The 25,573-nt window shown below is 48.3% G+C and overlaps 1 protein-coding gene and 1 long non-coding RNA gene across 2 annotated transcripts in view; one reads left to right on the top strand and one right to left on the bottom strand.

Moving 5' to 3' along the window:
• LOC126981350 (uncharacterized) overlaps positions 1 to 25,573 on the bottom strand; it is a 108,618-nt gene that overhangs the window by 22,604 nt on the left and 60,441 nt on the right. The window lies entirely within an intron of this gene.
• The window catches only part of LOC126981349 (zinc finger protein 628-like), a 40,313-nt gene continuing 28,039 nt past the window's right edge, over positions 13,300 to 25,573 (top strand). The window contains exon 1 of the mRNA XM_050832364.1: positions 13,300 to 14,193. Coding sequence (XP_050688321.1) covers positions 14,143 to 14,193 — 51 coding nt within the window. The 5' untranslated portion in view covers positions 13,300 to 14,142. The remainder of the gene's footprint in view (positions 14,194 to 25,573) is intronic.

Raw genomic sequence — 25,573 nt, 5'->3', positions numbered from 1 at the left:
ACCCACACCCACAACGCACCCACCAAAACACACCCACAACGAAACCCAAACCCACACCCACAACGCACCCACCAAAACACACCCACAACGAAACCAACACCCACACCCACAACGAAACCAACACCCACACTCTACAACGCACCCACCAAAACACACCCACAACGAAACCAACACCCACACCCACAACGAAACCAACACCCACACCCACAACGAAACCCACACCCACTTCTCTCTATCTATCTATCTATCTATCTATACACTTAGCCTATAAAGTTAAAGTATATGTTCAAATGAATGTAAATAGCTATTTTTTATCTTTGGGCGACAAAACCACGTCCAAACGATGATCCGTCTGTCACGGCACAAAAGGCAAGACTGGCAGTGTCCGTAAGCAGTGGTCATCTTCCTGTCAGTACAGCCACATCAAAGCCGCCACCACCGGGAGGAGGGGGGGGGGTCAGGAAGGCTGGCGGGGGATGGGGGGGGACAGGAGGGCTGGCGGGGGAGGGGGGAGGACATGAGGGCTGGCGGGGGAGGAGGAGAAGTCGTCTGATTATACATTTCCCGGTGATGGAAGCGACAGGCTGACGAGACGAGTTCCTCGGTCGTATCTATCCGAATTTTTTAAGCTTTGTCATGTTCTGGAGTGTCTGGGGAGCTTGTTAGCAGCGTGAAAGTGAGAGGGCGGAGAAGACGGAGGAGGCGAGAGTGAAGAAAGGAAGGCTGGGAGGTGGGCCAGGCAGGTGTAGATAGGTGTGAGAGAGGAGGAGGCTGAAGGGAAGGGCTAAAGGCGGGGCTCGGTAATCACTGTCAGGATTATTATGTTAATTGAGATCTAGGGTGGTCTGTACGCCTTAACTAGACCTCCCTCCATCTGCCCGCCTGTCCTGTGCTGCTCAGAAAGATGAGAGGCGTCAGGGCAGGAACGAAAGGCATGGCTGGGACAAGTGGGAAGACTGGGAGGCGGCGGTGTCGTTAGCTGTCCGGGGAAGGTTGGTCAAGGTATGTAAGGGAGTCTCGTGTGGTTATTTTGGGAGACCATGCGCCGGGGACAGCCACAGGATAACCATCTCGATCGGAGGGACAGATAAGATGATTACACTCTCCTTTAGGCCTAAATGACAGAGAAAGAAATCAATCTCTCCATCTCAGCTTTGTACTTACTGAAGAAATTGTTGGATGGATGAATTCCTAATAGCCCGTGACGGCAGTGTTTAGGTTGCAGTGATGATTGGGAAGAAAATAATGGGATTTGTTGATTCTGGCGTGTGTCTTTTTATATGTTGCCCGTAGCCCCGGTGGTCGCTCTTGAGGGGCCTGGAGGACTGTCACAACCCGTCAGTGGCGCAGGCAAATTATATATCCAGTGGCTGCCGTGATATATGACCAATGCTGCTCCCAGGTGTTGCTCTTGACAAAAGTTGCCAAAGTAAGGATTGATTGACGGTCTGAACAACCTGTGGGTAGTCTTCCCTCACTTGGCAATCGTACAAAATTGTCAGCTGCCCGCGGTGAGTTTTGAACCCGGGTACTTGGGATCACAACGTCCGCACAATGACCACTTAGCCACCGCTGTGTGTGTGTGTGTGTGTGTGTGTGTGTGTGTGTGTGAGCGAGCACTCGTCTGTATACGTATAATTGTGTGGATATGGTCAGGATCATTTGTCCAGCTGCCAACCAGACAACCATTACCACCACCATACAAGCGGGCCCACCCCTCCTCCCCGTCCGGCCGCCACCATCACGCCGCCGCTCCCTACACTCCCTTCCTCAAGCGATGCCAACACTCCACAGCATTAGCCAGATAATAAAACCCTCCCCCGTACTTACCGCAGCCATCCCACCACACTTCCCCCAGCGACCACCAGCACTCATAAAAGACCTCAAGCTCCAGGAAACTCAATACGGCCGCTCGCTGCACCTGCCGCCCGTGTGGTGAAGAAGGCAAGACACGCTCAGTAAGTATTCTCAGAAGTGCGCGTCGGCGGCATACTCCATCATCCCGTGTAACGTATATCACGGGACGTAAAAAAGGGGTCAAAAATGAACACTTGGGGCAGATAAGGAAGTCATTAGTCTCCTTCTCACCTGCCTCGGCCCTTAATGATGTGTGTCGCAGGTGAGGGTGTGCCTGCGATGGGCGGCGGAGAGGGAAGGACGGGTGTGTGTGTGTGTGTGTGTGTGTGTGTGTGTGTGTGTGTGTGTGATTCACCACGGCCTGATCACGAGTTGGACTCGCTTTCGCCAGCAGGTACCCTCACGACGTGAGCAAGTGCTCATTATTGTCGATCTCTGGGTACTGCCAGGACCTCACACACCACACACCCCATCCCCCTTGCTCAAGGGGGGACAGTAACCACTCCTAGTCAACGGAAAGAATCCAGCCTGAGCGGGGCTCGAACCGCCGCCTGTTTGGCCGTGAAGCCTTGCAGCGCGGCGCTCTAACCGACTGAGCTACCGGAGCGGTGTGTGTGTGTGTGTGTGTGTGTGTGTGTGTGTGTGTGTGTGTGTGTGTGTGTGTGTGTGTGTGTGTGTGTGTGTGTGTGTGTGTGTGTGTGTGTGTGTGTGTGTGTGCAGTGAGTTGAAGAGTATATCTATGGTGAAGATGAAAGTGCTGATAATGATGGCGGTGATAACACTAGGTTTTGTCAGCTGTACGCGACCTAGTCTTCCAGTGCACCACCGACAACAGGGGCGGCACACTTCACGCCCGACGTACAAGTGCCACACACGCAGGCAGGCTCTCACTGCAACACTCTCTACTCTTCCCTGCGAGAGTGCGTGTCTGCTCGATACCACCAACCACGTTCACGTCAAATGATAGCAGTTGGAGGAATACAGTCTCTATGAGAAGGGGAAGAAGGAAGTGTGAAGGAGAAACATCCGATATTCAGCGCTGGGAAAGAGCCAGCGTGAACGACCGCTAGCTAGTCGACGAGGCGTGGAGTACACACTCATTATTACGAGAGTTAAAGAGGCAAAAATATGACTGGATAACATGAGAGGTTCGGTGGTGCGTCAGATCATGTTTCCGCGATGAAAGCGTCGTGATGGTAGATCGGTACAGACTCAAATTAGCGCTTATTAAAAGTTGGAAAGTTTCGTTTAGTCGGTGCAACATCTGTGGTCATAATGCCGGAGAGATACAAAAGGGAAGGAATTAAAGGAGAAGGGAACAGATCCCAGGAGACGGGACACAACCCCCGATTAATACCTGGTACCCATTCCCTGCTGGGTGGACAGGGGCTCTCTCGGTTGTGAGCCGAGTGTGCTAACCACTGCACCACGAAGCCCCCTTATTATTAAGCGTACTGGCACCTGTTTGCCCGTTTGAAAAGCCTCGATGAGATGTTCCCGGGATTTTCATGCAGTTTTGTAATCCCAGTGATACTTTTACACAACTTCTGCGTCTTCAACGTGAAAATCACCCCATGATACGCAGTTAGTCTTCCCTGTGGCCTAGGGGGCATCGTGGTGCAGTGGTTAGCACACTCGACTCACAACCGAGAGAGCCTGGATTCGATTCCCGAGTGGAGTTGAAAAATTTGGGCGGCTTTTCCGACACCCTACGCTCCTGTCCACCCAGCAGTGAATGGGTACCAGGTATTAATCGGGGGTTGTGTCCCGTCTCCTGGGATCTGTTCCCTTCTCCTATAATTCCTTCCCCTTCTGTCCCTCTCCGGCATATGACCACAGATGTTGCGCCGACTAAACGAAACTTTCCAACTTTTCCCTTCTCCTATAAATCCTTCCCCTTCTGTCTCTCTCCGGCATATGACCACAGATGTTGCGCCGACTAAATGAAACTTTCCAACTTTTTCCCTTCTATAATTCCTACCCCTTCCGTCTCTCTCCGGCATATGACCACAGATGTTACGCCGACTAAATGAAACTTTCCAACTTTTTCCCTTCTATAATTCCTACCCCTTCCGTCTCTCTCCGGCATATGACCACAGATGTTGCGCCGACTAAATGAAACTTTCCAACTTTTTCCCTTCTATAATTCCTACCCCTTCTGTCTCTCTCCAGCATATGACCACAGGTGTTGCGCCGACTAAATGAAACTTTCCAACTTTTTTTCCCTGTGGTCTCTGAAAAATAGTCGTAATGGAAGCCGGATACGTTTAATAATATGAACCCAAAAAGGCGGAAGGATTCTGAGGAGCACGTGAAGACACCGATCATAGGCGTCAGGCGAAGGATACTCCCTCCCACCCGAACACCGATCTTCCCTCCCCGTGCCTGCCGCAGCGCCCGTTACCTCGCTGCCACAACCCACAACCTAGCACACAATTATCTGTCTTCAGCTCACCACAACAAAACAACAAACTGCACCTCGGACTCACATACAGCGTTCATCTTACGAGGTAACTCATACATCACTGTTACCATATGGCTGCAATGCTTTTCGTCACAGGAAGAAGGTTTTTGTTCTTCCACTGTGAGGTACTATACAAAAATCCAGTGTTTTTTTTATTTTATTTTATTTGTTTGTGAAGTCTAATCTTCCACATCTATAGCTGCCATTTTTTTTTTTTCCTTTTGTGACGGCAATACATTATCGCTTTCGTTTCGAGATACAGCGATGAGAGTCCAATTTCTGCATTCCAGCTAAACCTTAACCGCAAGTGAGTCTTCATATAACACACACACACACACACACACACACACACACACACACACACACACACACACACACTACCTATCACATTCTCACCACAAGAGGCTGGGTCGTTGGCCTCGGGAGCATATGTAGGATTACCAAGCGGTTGATGCGAGGAGGCTCCACTGTTCCCTTATAGGTCCTTATCGCAGTGTAACAGTCACGCCTCACCCACCTACAGGCACACACCCACCCACACTCTCTCTCTCTCTCTCTCTCTCTCTCTCTCTCTCTCTCTCTCTCTCTCTCTCTCTCTCTCTCTCTCTCTCTCTCTCTCTCTCTCTCTCTCTCTCTCTCTCTCTCTCTCTCTCTCTCTCTCTCTCTCTCACCCACCATCCATCCCACCCACCCTCTCTCTCTCTCCGGCAAGGGTGACACGCCAGACACCCTCGCCACACCAGCTCGTCACATCACACACACGGGGCGGAGGACGTGACCGCCGCTACACGATCATCACCAGACAGTGACGACAAGAAACACTCGACACCACTATTGCCTTCACCGTGATCCCCCTGTGTTACCGGGAGCAGTTTTGGCTTCATCTGCTGCCTGTTATTATGTCCTCACCTTTTTAAATGTTTTCCAGGGATGGTCTGGTCGGTGAGAATGTGTGTTTTTCCATCTCGGCATCTCCCGTCAAAGTGTGTAATAGTTATTGGTGGTATTAGTGGATGTATTAGTATTATTTTTACAGTTTTATGGTAGGTTTTTTTTTTATTACTACGGACTCAAGGGTCAATGGAACGGCGATGAGTAGCCTACCGAGGTCGCGCGAGTCTAATAGGGTTTGCTCTCCTCTTTATCGCTACTTTTACCTATTAAGAATATAAGTAGAAAAGAACGTAAAGAGTTTGCAAGGAGTCAGTCGGTCTACACGGGGCAGCTTCTGTAAACAAAGCGTAGTGGTCGCTTTTGTCGTGGGTGACGGACCCTGATGGATTTTCGACCGTGCAGAGCGTAGAACAGAAGTGAAAAATTTATTTAGAATCTTGACAGTATCTTTACATCTCTGAGCCAAAACATTTTCTTTGGCCGTTAAAGGATTATTTTCTTTTTAGTGATTATATAAACAATATATATCGTCGGGTACATACTGTTTTTCAGGCTATTTTTTTTCATGATCACAAGAGTATTCCTTCCCAGCTGAAAAATTGTTGGCACAGTGGCAATGTCAGCTTACGTCACATGTGCCTTTCTTAAAAAAAAAAAAAGGACCCAAGGAATGCTGAGGGGCTGGCATCGAGCAGGGCAGCAGTTATAATATGCATCTACAGGCAAGAGCGGCGCCGCGTCAGGGGGGGCGTGGCCTTCAGAACAGCTTGTAAACACCCGCCTATCTGAAGGTGAAGCGAAGCATGTCAGCCTAACCTGTGAGTGCTGGTAGTCCAAACAACACGCGGCGAGGCAAAAACATGAGAGGAAACCACAGATAAGAAAAAGTGTGCGTAATGCTCTCCACAAAGGTGAAAAAGTTAAAGAAAAACACTCAAGAAACCGCGAGTTGTGACTATTTCAAGAGAGCCAGGCCTGGTAATCAGCCAGGAATAGCTCAGGAAGTTGTAACGTAATAAACCCCAAAATGGCGAGAACTTAAAACGCCTCACCGCTGCCAGTCAGTCTCTCGGGGAACCAACCGCCTGCACATGATATTTGCGCTGTGGCTGCTCCGGGTCTTGGGTGTGGTTAGAAAATGAGGTCGTAATGAGGGCACGACGAGAGGGTGGCGTGTGAAGAGGCGGGGAGTGTGCGCTTTTGAGGTCTTCAGTAGTATGATCACAGACAAAGTAAGTAGTTGTTGCTCGTCTCTCAGGTGATGCTACAAGACGTGGTTTTCTCAATGATAGGAGGCGAGAAAAAGGCGGAGAGGGGGAGGTAAAAGTGGTATTGGTGGCGAGCTTCCATTCAGCGTCAAGGGAGGAAAACGAGAGGGCGAGACAGCCAGGAGAGGGAGAGGATGTTACGCCCTCTTCCTTAAGCTTACACACACACACACACACACATACACACACACACACACACACACACACGCACACACACACACGTCAATAAACCCACCCATTGCAACGGTAACAATACCTCACACACACACACACACACACACACACACACACACACACACACACATACACACACTTTTCAAGCTTCCTCATGTACCCACAAAGACATTTTATCACGCATATACACACACACAGACATGCAAAAACACTCTCTCTCTCTCTCTGTCACACGAACCCATCCCCACCATGACGGAACCATCGATAGGGAACAAGGAGGTCACCGTCCCATATGTTGCAAGGCCGTTAAAGATGTCACATTCAACGGCAGGAAGTGAATTGAGGTCCAGCGCACGACACCCGAGAGAGAGCCAGACACACTGAGACAGAACCAGCGGCGTTGAGGGAACATGAGGCACGTGGAAGACTGGTTATTATTGTAAAGGTGAGTATATATATAGTTAGGTGTCTCCTGCAGCACCTGACTGTCCTCGGGTTAAGCGAGAGAGCGGATTCAATTCTTGTGTTTTAAAGATGGAATGTAATATGGGTCCGTGAATGTGTGTGTGTGTGTGTGTGTGTGTGTGTGTGTGTCATTAATTAGGGTTGTCAAACATGCCCACCCACCCACACCTACACACACCCCCACACACACACACACACACACACACACACACACAATTCAGGCTTCATCATGCACCCACGAGGAATTTTTATCACCTAAGAAGGGTCGACATACGCATCTTTTTAGTAGACAAAATGAGCAAGTCTTCCATCGCCATAGTCACTGTATTAGGGCTCCAGACAACCTTCAACCACCCAAATGAAGGAGAATTAAGAAGCCAGTGTGAAGGTTTGAATATAACTTTGGACAATACTGGACGTCCAAAATAAACTTACATAAATATCACAAGCTTATATCACTAAACCGACCAACCTCGTAATGAACCAAAAGGCTTTCTGTTGCCTGCATTTCCATGTTTTCACGTTTCACAAAACTTAAAATACAGAGGCGTCACACGGCCAGATAAGGTCAATACACACACACACACTGGTTACTCATATATTATAATACAACATGTTATAAGCGGCAAGTAATGGAAAAAACAGCGGGGAGGAACTGTGTGCTCCATCAAGCCCTCTCCCTTGATATTAAAAGTCACTCTCCCAACCACAGTCAGGCGGACGAAGATTTGTTATCGCGCTATTACGCGTCCGCTGTATATAGTCTATGTTCTTTCCTGTAAGGAGAGAGGATTCTTTTGTTTGTTTGTGTGTGTGTGTGTGTGTGTGTGTGTGTGTGTGTGTGTGTGTTGGTATGCGTGCGTGTGTACGTGCGTGAACGATACTGGATAGCTATGAATCACGAATGGCGGCTAGGTTTGAAAAATCTTGTCTGTTTCTTTTTATGCATTTTACTGTAATAATATCTAGAGTAAGGACAAGAACGAGCAGATTGAGGTGGAATAACACACACACACACACACACACACACACACACACACACACACACACACACACACACACACACCTTACCCCCCTCACATACACACAAAGTCGGTAGTGTTTGGTCAGGGCTGAAGACAGAAGAAAAATCGCTCTGACAATTTAGTGCTTGGTGCTGTAATGACTGACGCAGACCGCGGAGAGCCTGGCCAGGGAAAGGCTCGTAAAGAACACTCCCTTTACTATTGTTATAAATCGCCACATTACCTGGAGAAGGGGAAAGAGGTAGAGGAGGTGGGAAAGCAGGAGGAGAGAGACGAGAAGGAGGAGGAGGAGGAGGAGGAGGAAGAGAATAAGGAAAAACAGGAGAGAGAACATATGAGCATAAGAAAATAAGTCCGCAATAGGCCGGCTGGAGGGAAAGGAGGAGGAGAGAGACGAGAAGGAGGAGGAGAAAGAGACGAGGAGAAGGAGGAGGAGGAGGAGGAGGAGGAGGAGGAGGAGGAGAATAAGGAAGAACAGGAGAGAGAACATAAGAGCATAAGAAAAAAAGAACGTAAAGGAGTCCGCAAGAGGAGGAGGAGAGAGACGAGGAGGAGGAGGAGGAGGAGGAGGAGTAGAGACGAGGAGGAGGAGGAGGAGGAGAAGGAGGAGGAGGAGAATAAGGAAGAACAAGCGAGAGAACATAAGAACATACAAGGCAGCTCCTGTAAGCCTAACCCCACCTAACCTCCCTATCCATGAATTTATCCAACCTCTTCTTGAATGTATCTATGGTATTGGCACCCACGACAAGCCTGTTCCACTCATCCACCGCTCTATTGGTAAACCGGAAGGACGAGGAGGAGAAGAAGGGGTAGGGAGAGGAGGAGGAGGAGGAGGAGGAGGAGGAGGAAGAGGAGGAGGAAGAGCAGAAGAGATAGAGAAATAGATGGATGGATAGATAGATAGATAGGCAGAGAGAGAGAGAGAGAGAGAGAGAGAGAGAGAGAGAGAGAGAGAGAGAGAGAGAGAGAGAGAGAGAGAGAGAGAGAGAGAGAGAGAGAGAGAGAGAGAGAGAGAGAGAGAGAGAGAGAGAGAGAGAGAGAGAGAGATATGAGGTGAGGGGTGGGGGGAGGGGGGTGTAGGAGGCGCTCTTGCTGGTGCCGTAAGTCTGTTAATGACGCCACTAAAGGACCGCCGACGCCCTTCCTGTAGCCCGCGACACCTCCCTCTCCCTCCCTTCCGCTCTTTCCCACCCCGCCCCTCGCCGCTGCTCCGCGTGGTGTCTTCGCAGAGCGGCGCCTCGTAATCTGATCCCGCCCACCTCAGGCACTCCACAGGGCAGCGGGGCGGTGGGCTGAAGGGTGGGCTGAGGGGTGGGGGAGAGTTTATTATCTTGTACTTGTTTAGGGTGTTAATTTATCTGATCTTATTTTTGGTTTTTCTCATGACTTTGTTTTCAGTCAATGTGTTTAATCTAGGTTTCTTTGTTTAATCTATTCATTGCATAAGTTGTTTCCCGGATATTTTCTTTTTTTTTAGCAGATGCATCCCATGTGATACCGCACCACACATTAATAGTATGTACATGCATATTAGGACCATTAATACTTAACTTTGTGGAGGGGGGCAAGGCAAAGGTACGGGCACGGTGGGGGGGGTGGGGGGTGAGGGGTGAGGGATCATGTGGATGTGAAAGGGCAGGTAGGGGATGGAGGTAACATGTGGGGGCAGGGGGCAGGTAGGGGTAAGGGTAGCGGGGGGAGGTGTGGGTGGTGGAGTTATAATGTAGGTGTGGAGTGAATGGATTGTGTAGGCGTAGAGGGGCAGGTTGGGGTAAGGGCAGCGGGGGGAGGCGTGGGTGGTGGAGTTACCATGTAGGTGTGGAGTGAATGGATTATATAGGCATAAAGGGGCAGGTTGGGGTAAGGGCAGCGGGGGGAGGTGTGGGTGGTGGAGTTATCGTGTAGGCGTGGAGTGAGTGGCGCGGTAGGGGCTGGTCGATAAGTGGGTCGGCGGTGGGTGGGGGACGCTTGGTCATATTAGCACAAGTTACGGGAAATTTGAAGACCACCCGGCCCCGTAGGCAGCGACTCGCGGGTCCTCTGAGTCACGGCGATCCGGGTGTGTAGCGGGACCGAACCACGAACCTTCGGAGGACATGTAAATGGAGCTGTACTCTCCGATCTAGCGGTGTTATGGGCGCTTCCTCTTCCTAGACCCGCCCCGCCCCGCCGCGCCGCCGCCTTACGTCAGAGAGTGAGGTGTCAGAAATGCAGACTCATTAAGAATAAACACAAAACTGAGAAAACAGTTAATAAATAAGGCAAATCAAGGCTAGACTAATATAAAAACTTAAATTTTAACTGGATTTTCTCTCTCTCTGTCTGTCTATCTGTCTGTCTGTCTATCTGTCTGTCTGTCTATCTATGTGTCTGTCTGTCTGTCTCTCTATCTGCCTACCTGTGTGTCTGCGTCTGTCTGTCTGTCTGTTTGTCTGTCTGTCTGTCGGCCCCTCTCTCTCTCTCTCTCTCTCTCTCTCTCTCTCTCTCTCTCTCTCTCTCTCTCTCTCTCTCTCTCTCTCTCTCTCTCTCTCTCTCTCTCTCTCTCTCCCCCCCCCCCCCAAGAGAGGGATACGCGGTGGCCTCAGCGCGTCGCCCAGCGTGCCAGGCAGGTGGTGGAGACAGCTGACCACCTTGACGGGCCGGCAGGTGCTCGCTGGCGTGGCACTGTGGCCCTCTCACCACCCCAGGAAACGAGTGTGTGTATGTGTGGGTGTGGGTGGGGGTGGGGGGGGGGGTGAGTTGGAGGCCGTCGTGGTTGAGTAAATTAACCAATGGAGTACAAAAAACGGGAAACATACCAATCTTTCTTTTATTCCCAAGCGGTAAGTCGCCAGCATGTTAGAGCCAGAAGGGGGTTGACGCTAAATGTGTGTGTGTGTGTGTGTGTGTGTGTGTGTGTGTGTGTGTGTGTGTGTGTGTGTGTGTGTGTGTGTGTGTGTGTGTGTGTGTGTGTGTGTGTGTGTGCCATGAACGTGGGAAAGAAAGTTAGTGTTTTCATAACGATTAGGAAAACCTTATATTTGGTGCTGTTACTGTTGATAGGAGGTTAAAGATTTGAGAGATAGATAGATAGATAGAGAGATAAGGAGAGAGAGAGAGAGAGAGAGAGAGAGAGAGAGAGAGAGAGAGAGAGAGAGAGAGAGAGAGAGAGAGAGAGAGAGAGAGAGAGAGAGAGAGAGAGAGAGAGAGAGAGAGAGAGAGAGAGAGAGAGAGAGAGAGAGAGAGAGAGAGAGAGAGAGAGAGAGAGAGAGAGAGAGAGAGAGAGAGAGAGAGAGAGAGAGAGAGAGAGAGAGAGAGAGAGAGAGAGAGAGAGAACGTGCACGTATGTTTTTGGTATTTAAGAACTATCGTCGGGGAAGTTTCAATCTACTTTTTTTTCCTCTGACACTTTTTTTTTTCCCCCCGCGGAGCAAGTTTGTGACGGGTTCCTTGTGTAGACGCCACGAAGCAGTTTCCATGTAATGCCTCAACCACGAAACACGAGGTAAGGCGAGGGAGCAAATGAACTCGTTTACATACATAATCACGTGTGTGTGTGTGTGTGTGTGTGTGTGTGTGTGTGTGTGTGTGTGTGTGTGTGTGTGTGTGTGTGTGTGTGTGTGTGTGCTCATATACAAAATTGCCTTCTAGAGTTTGTGCTTTAATTGCTTTTCCTCCTCCTACCCTCCCTCCCCCCCCTTCCCCCGGCGTTCCCTCTGGCCACAAACATCTACTAACAGGCGGTCAACGTTCCCTTCTGTCTGTCGTTCCCTTCGCCTGCCTGAGTCACGTTAAGGTAAGAAGGGATGGGAGTGGCGACGGTTGCGGTGGTGGTGGTGACGGTGGTGATGGTAGGGGTGGTGGTAGTAGTCGCGGTATCAGTCCCTAAGCAGGTTATTCATCGCAGACATTTGGAGAACAGACGCAGAAGTACATGGAAAGACAGTGGCGTAACTTAACAAATGGATGGAGGATGAATAGAAAAAGACATAAAGACAAACAAAAGTATATTCTTAAGGAAGGTAACCATATAAAAAGAGTCCACCAGTAAGCAGGTGTTGAGAGAGAGCAGCGAGTATGTGTGGGAAGGTGGTGGCCGGCCGTAGACTGGCTCAGAGGTGGCGAGGGAAAGAGGGAGGCGGGGAGAGGCAAGGGATGGGAAGGCACAGAGAACGGGCGAGGAGGTCAGGTGTTCTGCTAGCAAATCGAGGTTCAGTGGGATCCTACTAATGGTGGTGGTGGTGGTGATGGTGGTAGTAGTAGTAGTAGTAGTAGTAGTAGTAGTAGTAGTAGTAGTAGTAGTAGTAGTAGTAGTAGTAGTAGTAGTAGTAGTAGTAGTAGTAGTAGTAGTAGTAGTAGTAGTAGTAGTAGTAGTAGTAGTAGTAGTAGTAGTAGTAGTAGTAGTAGTAGTAGTAGTAGTTGTAGCAGTAGTAGTAGTAGTAGTAGTAGTAGTAGTAGTAGTAGTAGTAGTAGTAGTAGTAGTAGTAGTTGTAGCAGTAGTAGTAGTAGTAGTAGTAGTAGTAGTAGTAGTAGTAGTAGTAGTAGTAGTAGTAGTAGTAGTAGTAGTAGTAGTAGTAGTAGTAATAGTAGTAGTAGTAGTGGTGGTGGTGGTGGTGGTAGTGATATAAGTAGTGGCAGTAATGATGCATTATTATCATTTTTAGTATCAATAGCAATAATATTATTTTCATTATTACTATTATTATTATTATTATTATTATTATTATTATTATTATTATTATTATTATTATTATTATTATTATTATTATTATTATTATTATTATTATTATTATTATTATTATTATTATCATTATTATTGATATTCTTATAATTATAACTATTATTATCATTAACATTGTTATCACTACCAATGGCCACAGTAATATCAGCAATGTCAAACGTATGAGTAGCATAACTATATAGAGGCAGCCGGAGCAGCAGCGGCCGGTCGTAGGGCACCGCTGCGTCCCTGGAGGCAGGAGCCGCGTCCCGGCGTGAGGCGCGGTGCACCGACGCCTCGGCAGGACAAGTCCCAGGCGCGGCAGGAGTCTGCGCTGCGGTAGCTGCAGTATGAGTGCCTATGATCCACATTGTGCTGTATCATCTAATCACACAGCTTCGCGCCCCTGAGCTTCTTTTCAGAGCGAGCGTCCAATCAGCAGGCAGGAATACTGTCACTCTCATCCGGCGGACCAATCCCGTGCTCCAAAATTGTGACGTCACCAGCATCGCATCCAATAGCAGCGCTCGTGATTCCGGAAGCCCTATCAACAGGAACAGTTGTTGTTGTCGAGACCAATTACTCAACATTTGAGGCGGAAGGTTGGATGGGTAAAATCATCAACTGTAGCGAGGTAGGGGCGAGGGAGAGAGGCGGCACGAGAAGCGGCGGGACACTGGCAGAGAGGGCGGGGAGCGAGCAGGACGCGCCACCACCGCCGCCAGAGTCTGCTGCGGCTCGCTGGCTGCCGTGACTGACTGGCCTACACGTGCCGCCTCGCCAGGGCTAACTCCCAGTTCCTGGCTGCACCCCGACCATTGTGAACGTGTCCTCGGGTTCCCTTTTACCAACTTCGTAACTGAAAGGCGTCGCCTCATGTGCTCCCCACCGCCCATCCGCCAAAGAACACCTGTGATAGATGGTGATAAGCCAGTGAAAACGTGTCATGCACTGCAGTGATTGAGTGAGGGACGCACTGTGCGGCTGACAAGGTGACATTCTTCTTCACCATTATTGCAAAGGAACACGAACGGAAGCTGACGACCTGGGATCATTTTTTACTAGTGCGTTGAAATTGCCCAGCAAGTTGTGTCCGGAACTCCCATAACGATTGTCATCCCTTACGAATGTCAAAATAGTGGAGAAAGTCAATGACATATCATCAAAGTCAACTACGAATTGGTGAAGCACTTGTGAAAAGAGTTAATAAAACGAGGACGCAGTGAGACAGCAATGCAGTGAAAGGATTTAGTATTTAAATATCTCAAGCCAAAACAGTGACTCCCAAGATGAATGAGACATAAGAGCGCCAGCCAGCACCCCGCAACCATGGAGGGGGAGAAGGTGAGTACGGGGGCAGTGCATGCTTAGAGCCACTGTGATTAGGAGGCGAGATAAGACCGTGTATACAGGTGAGCGGAAGCCCTTCACGCGACTCTCAGGCCCGGCGTGTCGAGATGCTATCACGCTACAACTAAGATCAAGTGCTTGGGCGTAATAGTGTGTGTGTGTGTGTGTGTGTGTGTGTGTGTGTGTGTGTGTGTGTGTGTGTGTGTGTGTGTGTGTGTGTGTGTGTGTGTGTGTGTGTGTGTGTGTGTGTGTGTGTGTGTGTGTGTGTGTGTGTGTGTGTGTGTGTGTGTGTGTGTGTGATATTTGCATGACATGTCGCCTCGTTGGATTACCTTGTGCGCGCGAAATGATTCTTGTAAAAGGTGCATATCGTATATTTTTTATCAGAATAATTCGTCACTTCCTCACACAGAGTATAGATGAATGTTTACGCTTTCTTTTATTTGTGGTAGTGTTGTTTGTGTTATTACTGTTGTTGTCGTTGTTCTAGTTCTTCGTGTTATTGTTGTTGTTCTTACTGGTGATTTTTTGTCGTTTTTTTATGAAAGTAGTAGTAGTAGTAGTAGTAGTAGTAGTAGTAGTTGTTGTTGTTGTTGTTTTTGTTGTAGTAGAAATCGTAACAATAATAGTAGTAGTAGTAGTAGCAGTAGTAGTCGTAATAATAGTAATAGTAGTCGTAGTAGTTGTAGTAGTAGTTGTAGTAGTAGTAGTAGTAGCACACACACACACACACACACACACACACACACACACACACACACACACACACACACACACACACTGATTCATTTTGTACACGTATTAACACAAACACATTATATTCGTTTTCATAACGTAATACGTTTGACAAAAAAAAAAAAAAAAAGCGTATAATTTTCGTACCCTTTGGACCCTCGTACGCGCCTCAAATCTATGCATGTGTTAATTCGTCATAATGCACAACGCAGGCATGGCGGAGTTTGCATGCATAGTTAGATTCATTAGTTGTCTCCCGGGAAGACTGCTCGGCTGAAACCTTATACTTGTGGTTGGAATTCTCAGACGATCCCGCTTCTCACATTAACAATTTCCAAAGGCCTAAACGGAGATAAGTCGGGTCCAAGTGAGTGTTTCTTTAAGTTCATAGTACGGAAAAAAGGTCAGACTACCACCAGGGTCATCAAAGGGCCAATGTCAGTATACAGCGATCCTATGAAAGCCCTGTCAAATGAGCGTTCTTGGGCGGCGAGATGTTTGGGAGTGTGGCCCTCAGTGAGTCCTGCCAACAAGCACTAAGTCGGTGTCACATCCAGAGAGCAGCAGCGGTACTTAATGTAAATAGACATAACTGTTTGAGGACTGTGTTAGCATCATAACGTTATTGTACATATCTTTCTCTCTCTCCCGCGTATCCGTTTGTTTGTGTGTGTGTGTGTGTGTGTGTGTGTGTGTGTGTGTGTGTGTGTGTGTGTGTGTTAATGGCTATCATACTCACTTTTTATGCAAATTCTCCTCCCTCCTATACGGATTAACACTCGCGAGGAGCCTCCAAATGTGCCTCGGACACCTCCATTAAGACTGGCAGCCTTCCGCGGGACCGAGTGTAAATGTCTGTTCTCTTCCCTGGTCCCCTTCCGTTCCAGTGTAAATGTCTGTTCTCTTCCCTGTTTCCCTTCCGTTCCAGTGTAAATGTCTGTTCTCTTCCCTGTTTCCCTTCCGTTCCAGTGTAAATGTCTGTTCTCTTCCCTGTTTCCCTTCCGTTCCAGTGTAAATGTCTGTTCTCTTCCCTGGTCCCCTTCCGTTCCAGTGTAAATGTCTGTTCTCTTCCCTGGTCCCCTTCCGTTCCAGTGTAAATGTCTGTTCTCTTCCCTGTTTCCCTTCCGTTCCAGTGTAAATGTCTGTTCTCTTCTCTGTTTCCCTCTCGTTCCAGTGTAAATGTCTGTTCTCTTTGTTTCCCTTCCGTTTCAGTGTAAATGTCTGTTCTCTTCTCTGTTTCCCTCTCGTTCCAGTGTAAATGTCTGTTCTCTTCTCTGTTTCCCTTCCGTTCCAGTGTAAATGTCTGTTCTCTTCTCTGTTTCCCTTCCGTTCCAGTGTAAATGTCTGTTATCTTTCCTGTTTCCCTTCCGTTCCAGTGTAAATGTCTGTTCTCTTTCCTGTTTCCCTTCCGTTCCAGTGTAAATGTCTGTTCTCTTTCCTGTTTCCCTTCCGTTCCAGTGTAAATGTCTGTTCTCTTTCCTGTTTCCCTTCCGTTCCAGTGTAAATGTCCGTTCTCTTCCCTGGTCCCCTTCCGTTCCAGTGTAAATGTCTGTTCTCTTTCCTGTTTCCCTTCCGTTCCAGTGTAAATGTCTGTTCTCTTTCCTGTTTCCCTTCCGTTCCAGTGTAAATGTCCGTTCTCTTCCCTGGTCCCTTTCCGTTCCAGTGTAAATGTCTGTTCTCTTCCCTGGTCCCCTTCCGTTCCAGTGTAAATGTCCGTTCTCTTCCCTGGTCCCCTTTCGTTCCAGTGTAAATGTCCGCTCCCTTCCCTGGTCCCCTTCCGTTCCAGTGTAAATGTCTGTTCTCTTCTCTGTTTCCCTTTCGTTCCAGTGTAAATGTCTGTTCTCTTCTCTGTTTCCCTTTCGTTCCAGTGTAAATGTCCGCTCCCTTCCCTTGTACACTTTCGTTCCAGTGTAAATGTCCGCTCCCTTCCCTTGTACACCTTCGTTCCAGTGTAAATGTCCGCTCCCTTCCCTGGTCCCCTTTCGTTCCAGTGTAAATGTCCGCTCCCTTCCCTTGTACACTTTCGTTCCAGTGTAAATGTCCGCTCCCTTCCCTGGTCCCCTTTCGTTCCAGTGTAAATGTCCGCTCCCTTCCCTGGTCCCCTTTCGTTCCAGTGTAAATGTCCGCTCCCTTCCCTTGTACACTTTCGTTCCAGTGTAAATGTCCGCTCCCTTCCCTGGTCCCCTTTCGTTCCAGTGTAAATGTCCGCTCCCTTCCCTGGTCCCCTTTCGTTCCAGTGTAAATGTCCGCTCCCTTCCCTGGTCCCCTTTCGTTCCAGTGTAAATGTCCGCTCCCTTCCCTGGTCCACTTTCGTTCCAGTGTAAATGTCCGCTCCCTTCCCTGGTCCCCTTTCGTTCCAGTGTAAATGTCCGCTCCCTTCCCTTGTACACTTTCGTTCCAGTGTAAATGTCCGCTCCCTTCCCTTGTACACTTTCGTTCCAGTGTAAATGTCCGCTCCCTTCCCTGGTCCCCTTTCGTTCCAGTGTAAATGTCCGCTCCCTTCCCTGGTCCCCTTTCGTTCCAGTGTAAATGTCCGCTCCCTTCCCTGGTCCCCTTTCGTTCCAGTGTAAATGTCCGCTCCCTTCCCTGCTCCCCTTTCGTTCCAGTGTAAATGTCCGCTCCCTTCCCTTGTACACTTTCGTTCCAGTGTAAATGTCCGCTCCCTTCCCTGCTCCCCTTTCGTTCCAGTGTAAATGTCCGCTCCCTTCCCTGCTCCCCTTTCGTTCCAGTGTAAATGTCCGCTCCCTTCCCTGGTCCCCTTTCATCCCTGTGGAGAGACAACCAAGGAGAAGTATTAGATTTCCTTGGATGAAACATACTCCGACTTTTTTCTTCTCCTTGCCGATTTCGAGGATATCTTGGAAGGAGTCTGATGATGTATATTCTCGTGATCCTCCGCCGACGTGTACCGCCTGACTTTTTTTTCCAAGCGTCGTATTAGTCTACAGCATCAATAATGTGGTTGATTTGTCTTTTTTTTACCCGCTTTTCCAGGCGTGGTTAGTTGGTTTTGTTGATTGTTTTATAGCACTTTTTAACCTGGTAGCTGCAGGGATCATGTCTCTTAATGGTCCCTCTAAGCGAGAAAAATGAAACATCACTCACGCAAACCATTTCATAATATATATCGACGCATTTGTGATCAGTTTATGCATCATCTATTTTGGGGGGTTTATATCATGGCAAAAATGTGGCCCGTCGCTGCTACACGGTAAAGCCACAAATTTGGCCCGTCGCTGCTACACGGTAAAGCCACAAATTTGGCCCGTCGCTGCTACACGGTAAAGCCACAAATTTGGCCCGTCGCTGCTACACGGTAAAGCCACAAATTTGGCCCGTCGCTGCTACACGGTAAAGCCACAAATTTGGCCCGTCGCTGCTACACGGTAAAGCCACAAATTTGGCCCGTCGCTGCTACTGGGTTAAGACTGAGTTTGTAATATGTCGACTTAACTGAAAATCCAACACTCCCACCCAAAAATGGAATTAAAAAGCCAAACTAGCCACATAACTGTTAATAAACATTGATACGACGTTTAACCCTATAGCAGAGACGGGCCAAATTTGTGCCATGATATAAACCCAAAAAAATAGATGATGCATAAACTGATCACAAATGCTTCGATATATATAATGAAATGGCTTGTGTGAGAAGTGATTTTTTCTCATTTTTCTCGCTTAGAGGGACCATTAAGAAACATGATCCCCGCAGCTACCGGGTTAAAAAGTCAGGTGTATGTCTCGTGAGTTGGCGTAAACATGAGGCGACCCTGAAAATACATGTAGATGACTCCATGCCTCAGGAGGGACGGCGAAGCAATGTCACGGCGCACAATGAGGAGTTCGCGGCAATATTTTTTGTGCTGACTGGAAATTGTAGTTGTCTGAGCGGTCTCTTCCCGCCCTGCCATCACGGGACCACACGATTCCCACAAAATAATACACTTTGAAAGATGAATTTGATGAGACAATGTTAGTCGGTGCAAAAGAGTGTTTTACAAAATGTGTGGCTATAAACCAGACAAACAAAACACAGAAGCAGAATGGATGCAATAACGGCTGGATGGAAGACTAACAACACTGAGACAGGTCCGCCACTCGCCCCCACCCTCTGGACCCTCGGGCGACGCGTCGGGAAGTTAAGTTATGGAAGAGAAAGGACAACGTGGCTTTATCTCCTGGTTCATCGGGGAGAGCGGCGAGGCAGGTGGCTCCTCGCCTTTAGAGGAGGTGCCAGATATATAAAAAAAGAAGCGAACAGTAGCTAAGTAGTCGCCTGAAAGGACTTGGTTAAAAGCAAACTGTGAAAAAATAATTGGGTGATGCTTCCAGACCACGAAACAAAGAGGACGGAGAAGAGATCAAAAGAAGAAAAAAAATTGACGAAAAAATATAGAGATGTTTTATATTTCTTCAGGTAATTCTTGTATTATCAAGATGATCATATGTGATTTTTACAAATTAATGTTAATGGACTAATACAGAAAGGGATTAATAAAAAAGAAAACTTGTGATCATGATAATATTAAAAAATAAGACCAGTAACAATAATAACTCCCTAACCTATCTATTGTACAACCCTTTACCCTGGACACTCCCTAACCTATCTACTGTACAACCCTTTACCCTGGACACTCCCTAACCTATCTACTGTACAACCCTTTACCCTGGACACTCCCTAACCTATCTACTGTACAACCCTTTACCCTGGCCACTCCCTAACCTATCTACAGTACAACCCTTTACCCTGAACACTCCCTAACCTATCTACTGTACAACCCTTTACCCTGAACACTCCCTAACCTATCTACTGTACAACCCTTTACCCTGAACACTCCCTAACCTATCTACTGTACAACCCTTACCCTGAACACTCCCTAACCTATCTACTGTACAACCCTTTACCCTGAACACTCCCTAACCTATCTACTGTACAACCCTTACCCTGAACACTCCCTAACCTATCTACTGTACAACCCTTTACCCTGAACACTCCCTAACCTATCTACTGTACAACCCTTACCCTGAACACTCCCTAACCTATCTACTGTACAACCCTTTACCCTGAACACTCCCTAACCTATCTACTGTACAACCCTTTACCCTGAACACTCCCTAACCTATCTACTGTACAAACCTTTACCCTGGACACTCCCTAACGTATCTACTGTACAACCCTTTACCCTGAACACTCCCTAACCTATTTAACCCTTTACACCATCCGTTAACATCAACCTATTAAGATTTTCTCCTCCTCTTGCCCTCCAGCCCAACCGTACGTACTAAGACCTATCTTAATCACCACCAGCATACGCCCCCAGACCCCCGCCCCCAGACCCCCGCCCCCAGACCCCCGCCCCCAGACCCCCGCCTCCCCCCACTACCATTACTGTTGCTACCTGCCTCAATGCGTCTTCAGGGATGCCTCCGACCCCTACTTATTGGAAAGGCAGCAGGAATGTTTGGGTGGGGTATTACAGGCTGTCCGTCCGTCCCGCTTTCTCTCTCTCTCTATCTATCTCTCTCTCTCGCTCTCGCTCTCTCTTTGAATGACTGAAAGAAGGAAAACAAGAATGAAAAAAATAAAGAAAAGAACAAAGAGAACACAGGTAAAATTTCTTCTGTTTTTTTTTTTTCATTTTCTCTTTCCTTCTTTTTTTCTTTCTTTCTTCTTTTCTTCCTCCCTCCCTCCCTCCCTTCTCCCTTTCTTCCTTCCTCCCTTCGTTCCTTCCTTTCTTCCTACATTTACTCCTTCGTTTCATTCTTCCTCCCTTCCTTCCTTCCTTCCTTCCTTCCTTCCTCCTTCGTTCCATTCTTCCTTCCTTCCTTCCTTCCTCCCTTTCTTCCTTCACTTCCTCCCTTCCTCCCTTCCTTCCTTTCTTCCTTCACTTCCTCCTTCGTTTCATTCTTCCTCCCTTTCTTCTTTTCTTCCTTCCTTCCTTCCTTCACTTCCTGCTTCGTTCCATTCTTCCTCCCATCCTTCTTTCCTTCCTCCCTTTCTTCCTTCCTTCCTTTCTTCCTTCATTTCCTCCTTCCTCCCTCCCTCCCTCCATCTCCCTCCCTTCCTTCCTTCCATTATTAATTCATTTTCTCCTTCGTTTCATTCTTCCTTCCTTCCTTTCCTCCTTCTCTTCCCTCCCTCCCCGCCATACCTTCCTCTTCCTCCTCTCTCTTCTTCTATCCTATCAACCCCGCTCTTCGCCCGATCCTCTCCTTTCAGTTTCTCCCCGTTCTTCCCTCTCCTGTACCTTGTTCTTCTCCTCTCCCTGTCACTTTCACCTCCTTCAATAATTACTACACTTTCTCTAACCCCTTCCTGCATGTTCTTCCCGCCTTAGCCTTTGCGCCCTTCCTGTCACACCATATAATGCAGATCTCTTATTTCTGTTTTATTTTTCCCATGTTTTTGCAGACTCTAGGCATTTGTGATCATTTCCTGGGCATATTCTAACCTCAGCTGGCATTTATCTGCGGCATTGAAGGAAGGGGGAGGGAGAGAACTGAAGAAAAGATATGATACTTTGTGAAGATTGGGAAAGAGGAGGAGGAGGAGGAGGACGTGGAGGAAGAGGATGACGAGGAAGAGAAAGAGGAAGAGTTTATGATTAAAGAGAGAGAGGGGAAAGAGAAGCTTTACTATAGATAAGAACTAAAAGGTTGTAACGGGTTGGACGAAGCGCAGTTTTCTTTTCTTGATGACAATACTTCGATACACACACACACACACACACACACACACACACACACACACACACACACACACACACACACACACACACACACACATCGACCTTTTCCTTGCTACATACTATACAAAAAATGCTATATAAAAACTGTGTCTGTAAGAAGGCTGGGAATAGTCTGTTTTGCCATGGTAGTTGCTAAGTTAAAAACCACGAGGGGAAGGCAGGCTCTATTTTCCTTCCCACTTAGTACATAAAAGCTGTGTCTGGGGAGGTGAGGAGAGTTCGTCTTGTCTGGGGAGGTGAGGAGAGTTCGTCTTGTCTGGGGAGGTAAGGAGAGTTCGTCTTGTCTGGGGAGGTGAGGAGAGTTCGTCTTGTCTGGGGAGGTGAGGAGAGTTCGTCTTGTCTGGGGAGGGTGAGGAGAGTTCGTCTTGTCTGGGGAGGTGAGGAGAGTTCGTCTTGTCTGGGGAGGTGAGGAGAGTTCGTCTTGTCTGGGGAGGTGAGGAGAGTTCGTCTTGTCTGGGGAGGGGGAGGAGAGCTCGTCTTGTCTGGGGAGGTGAGGAGAGTTCGTCTTGTCTGGGGAGGTGAGGCGAGTTCGTCTTGTCTGGGGTGGTGAGGAGCGTTCGTCTTGTCTGGGGAGGTGAGTCGAGTTCGTCTTGTCTGGGGAGGTGAGGAGAGTTCGTCTTGTCTGGGGAGGTGAGGAGAGTTCGTCTTGTCTGGGGAGGTGAGGAGAGCTCGTCTTATCTGGGGAGGATGAGGAGAGTTCGTCTTATCTGGGGAGGGTGAGGAGAGTTCGTCTTGTCTGGGGAGGTGAGGAGAGTTCGTCTTGTCTGGGGAGGGGGAGGAGAGCTCGTCTTGTCTGGGGAGGTGAGGAGAGTTCGTCTTGTCTGGGGAGGTAAGGAGAGTTCGTCTTGTCTGGGGAGGTGAGGAGAGTTCGTCTTGTCTGGGAGGGTGAGGAGAGTTCGTCTTGTCTGGGGAGGTGAGGAGAGTTCGTCTTGTCTGGGGAGGTGAGGAGAGTTCGTCTTGTCTGGGGAGGTGAGGAGAGTTCGTCTTGTCTGGGGAGGTGAGGAGAGTTCGTCTTGTCTGGGGAGGGTGAGGAGAGTTCGTCTTGTCTGGGGAGGTGAGGAGAGTTCATCTTGTCTGGGGAGGTGAGGAGAGTTCATCTTGTCTGGGGAGGTGAGGAGAGTTCATCTTGTCTGGGGAGGTGAGGAGAGTTCATCTTGTCTGGGGAGGTGAGGAGAGTTCGTCTTGTCTGGGGAGGTGAGGAGAGTTCGTCTTGTCTGGGGAGGGTGAGGAGAGTTCGTCTTGTCTGGGGAGGGTGAGGAGAGTTCGTCTTGTCTGGGGAGGGTGAGGAGAGTTCGTCTTGTCTGCATCGTTGCTAACTCAACCATCACGAGGAGAAGGCAGGCTCTATTCTCCTTCCCACTCAGTACATAAAAACTGTGTCTGGGGAGGGTGAGGAGAGCTCGTCCTGTTTTCATGGCCGCTAACTGAGCCATCACGAGGAGAGGCGGCTCTTTCCTCTTTCAGCACGTCATCAACATATGGATAAAAGACCACAAGGTTATAGTGCGTCACTTTGCTGTCAGAGTGACTGCGCGTGAAGCTGCCGCCGGGTCAGTGATGCCATTTTAGCGAATTTCCGCTAGATCTGGCGGAATTGCAGTTAATTTAGCGGGAAAAATCTTAAAATTGACAAGAGTAACTGGCGGATTTTCAAGACCTATCTGGCGGCAAATTTTTATAGCTTCACCTATCATCTGGCGGATTTTTTAGGCCATCCTAGAGGATTTATAAATTTTGAGTTGGCAACACTGCGCCGGGTGCTGGCGTGACAGTCTGGAGGGTGTCCGGACGGGGTGAGCGCTGGAGCGAGGCGTCGGTGTCTCTTTCTGGCGTATATTTATGCATTGTCTCGGGAAGAAAAGTATAATGTACCACGTCAGTCGTCATATGTTTGAGGTTTTTGTTTTTAGACTCATTATCGGGCCAGTTCGACAGTCCAACCCAGCCATTGTAAGCGCCTGAACCAAACTATATTCTCCACAATGATCCGTTATCTCTACTCAATACCAGACACTAGAGAGATTTCCTGTGTGGTTTCCTATAGTTTCCTTCTTTTTATGCCACCGCCAAACACTATATTCTCCACAATGATCCGTTATCTCTACTCAATACCAGACACTAGAGAGATTTCCTGTGTGGTTTCCTATACTTTTCCTTCTTTTTAGACCACCGCCAAACACTAGACAAGGAGTGTTCATTGTATTGTGTGTTTGGTTGGGGAGCTTACAAACTTGCTGTAATGGACTGTAAAACTGGTCCATAATCTTTCCCCTCGTGGCGTGAGAACAGTCGTGGGAGATGGACCTTCGTGTGCACTGACGGGGACACTCCACGCTTTACTGAACTGACTGCTGATGCGTTTTCCAGAAGAGGGCAGAGGAGCAGCGCCTCTCAACCTTACCACAGATGAAAACCGAAGGAAGAATTCACTTTACCAATTACCATATGCAACTGTCATACTCATTTAATTACTTTGGGGTCGTAATATAAGACATTTCGCAGCAAAAGAACATATATTTGACAAGGCTTTCCTCGGAGTTGTGGGCATATCCAGGAGTAGTTTTATGACCCTGGAGGTAGTTTAATCATTCTTCCGCACCGTGAGCCTCAAGAAACACTCATTAGAACCCGACTGACCCCCTCTTTGGCCTTTAGGAATAGCTGATGTGGGAAGCGGAAGTGTCTTATGATACTGGCCTTGCAGTCCTCATAGTTTGCCTTTCGTCTGTCCTACTCCTTTCTGTTACTGTGTCTGCCATGAACCTCCACTGCCTAAGGAGCTACAGATGGAGGCGATTATCTAGGAACCAAGAGAGATAGATATTGCTTAAGCTACTTGAAGTTCCCACATATATTCAGTTTGCCTTTCGTCTGTCCTACTCCTTTCTGTTACTGTGTCTGCCATGAACCTCCACTGCCTAAGGAGCTACAGATGGAGGCGATTATCTAGGAACCAAGAGAGATAGATATTGCTTAAGCTACTTGAAGTTCCCACATATATTCAGTTTGCCTTTCGTCTGTCCTACTCCTTTCTGTTACTGTGTCTGCCATGAACCTCCACTGCCTAAGGAGCTGCAGATGGAGGCGATTATCTAAGAACCAAGAGAGATAGATATTGCTTAAGCTACTTGAAGTTCCCACATATATTCAGTTTGCCTTTCGCTGTCAGCCGCTTACTTCTATAATGTAAGTCATGAACCTCCACTACCTGACAATTCATCGCTCGAGGTTAATAAGAGAAAAAAGAAAGAGATATATTACCTAAGCTTGCATTTCTCTCATTTACTCCATTTCCCTTTCGCTGTCAGTCACTCCCTTCTGGTAAAGTCTGTCATGAACCTCCGCTGCCTGACAATTCATCGCTCGAGGTTAATAAAGGAAAAAGGAAAGAGAAGCATTAATTACCTAAGCTTGCATTTCTCTCATTTGCTCCACTGGCCTTTCGCAGTTAGTTGCTTCCTTCTATAATGTCAGTCATGAACCTCCGCTACCTGGCAATTCATTCCTCTTTACCGTTTCGCTTCGGCTCTGACTCGTCATCCCGCGGCACCTCCAGGCATCCTCCCGTGTGTGGCGTGCGTGAAGGCGCCGCGCACCCTCGTGGGAGTCTAGGGAAAGAAGTCCAACCTTCGACCCCGGGTGCAAGAGGCCAGCTTCTCGGGGGTTGTTTGGGCGGACCGAGTGTGTGCTTTTTGCGACGCTCTTCTTCTGTAGCACAACGAGCACTCACGGAGGCAATCACGTGGCCCTAATGGCTCAGAGGGCAACAGTAGCTCACCGTGTGTGTGGAGGGAGAAGAAGGGGGGGAAGGGGGGGAGGGTTGTGTGTGTGTGGGGGGGGGTAGCGTTTGTGTGTGTGTGTGTGGGGGGGGGGGAGCGTTTGTGTGTGTA

Source organism: Eriocheir sinensis, chromosome 47 (genome assembly GCF_024679095.1).
Source record: "Eriocheir sinensis breed Jianghai 21 chromosome 47, ASM2467909v1, whole genome shotgun sequence".
In the NCBI taxonomy this organism is placed as follows: Eukaryota; Metazoa; Arthropoda; class Malacostraca; order Decapoda; family Varunidae; genus Eriocheir; species Eriocheir sinensis.
Note: the sequence above shows the minus strand (reverse complement) of the source record. Positions and strands in the feature narration are given on the sequence as shown.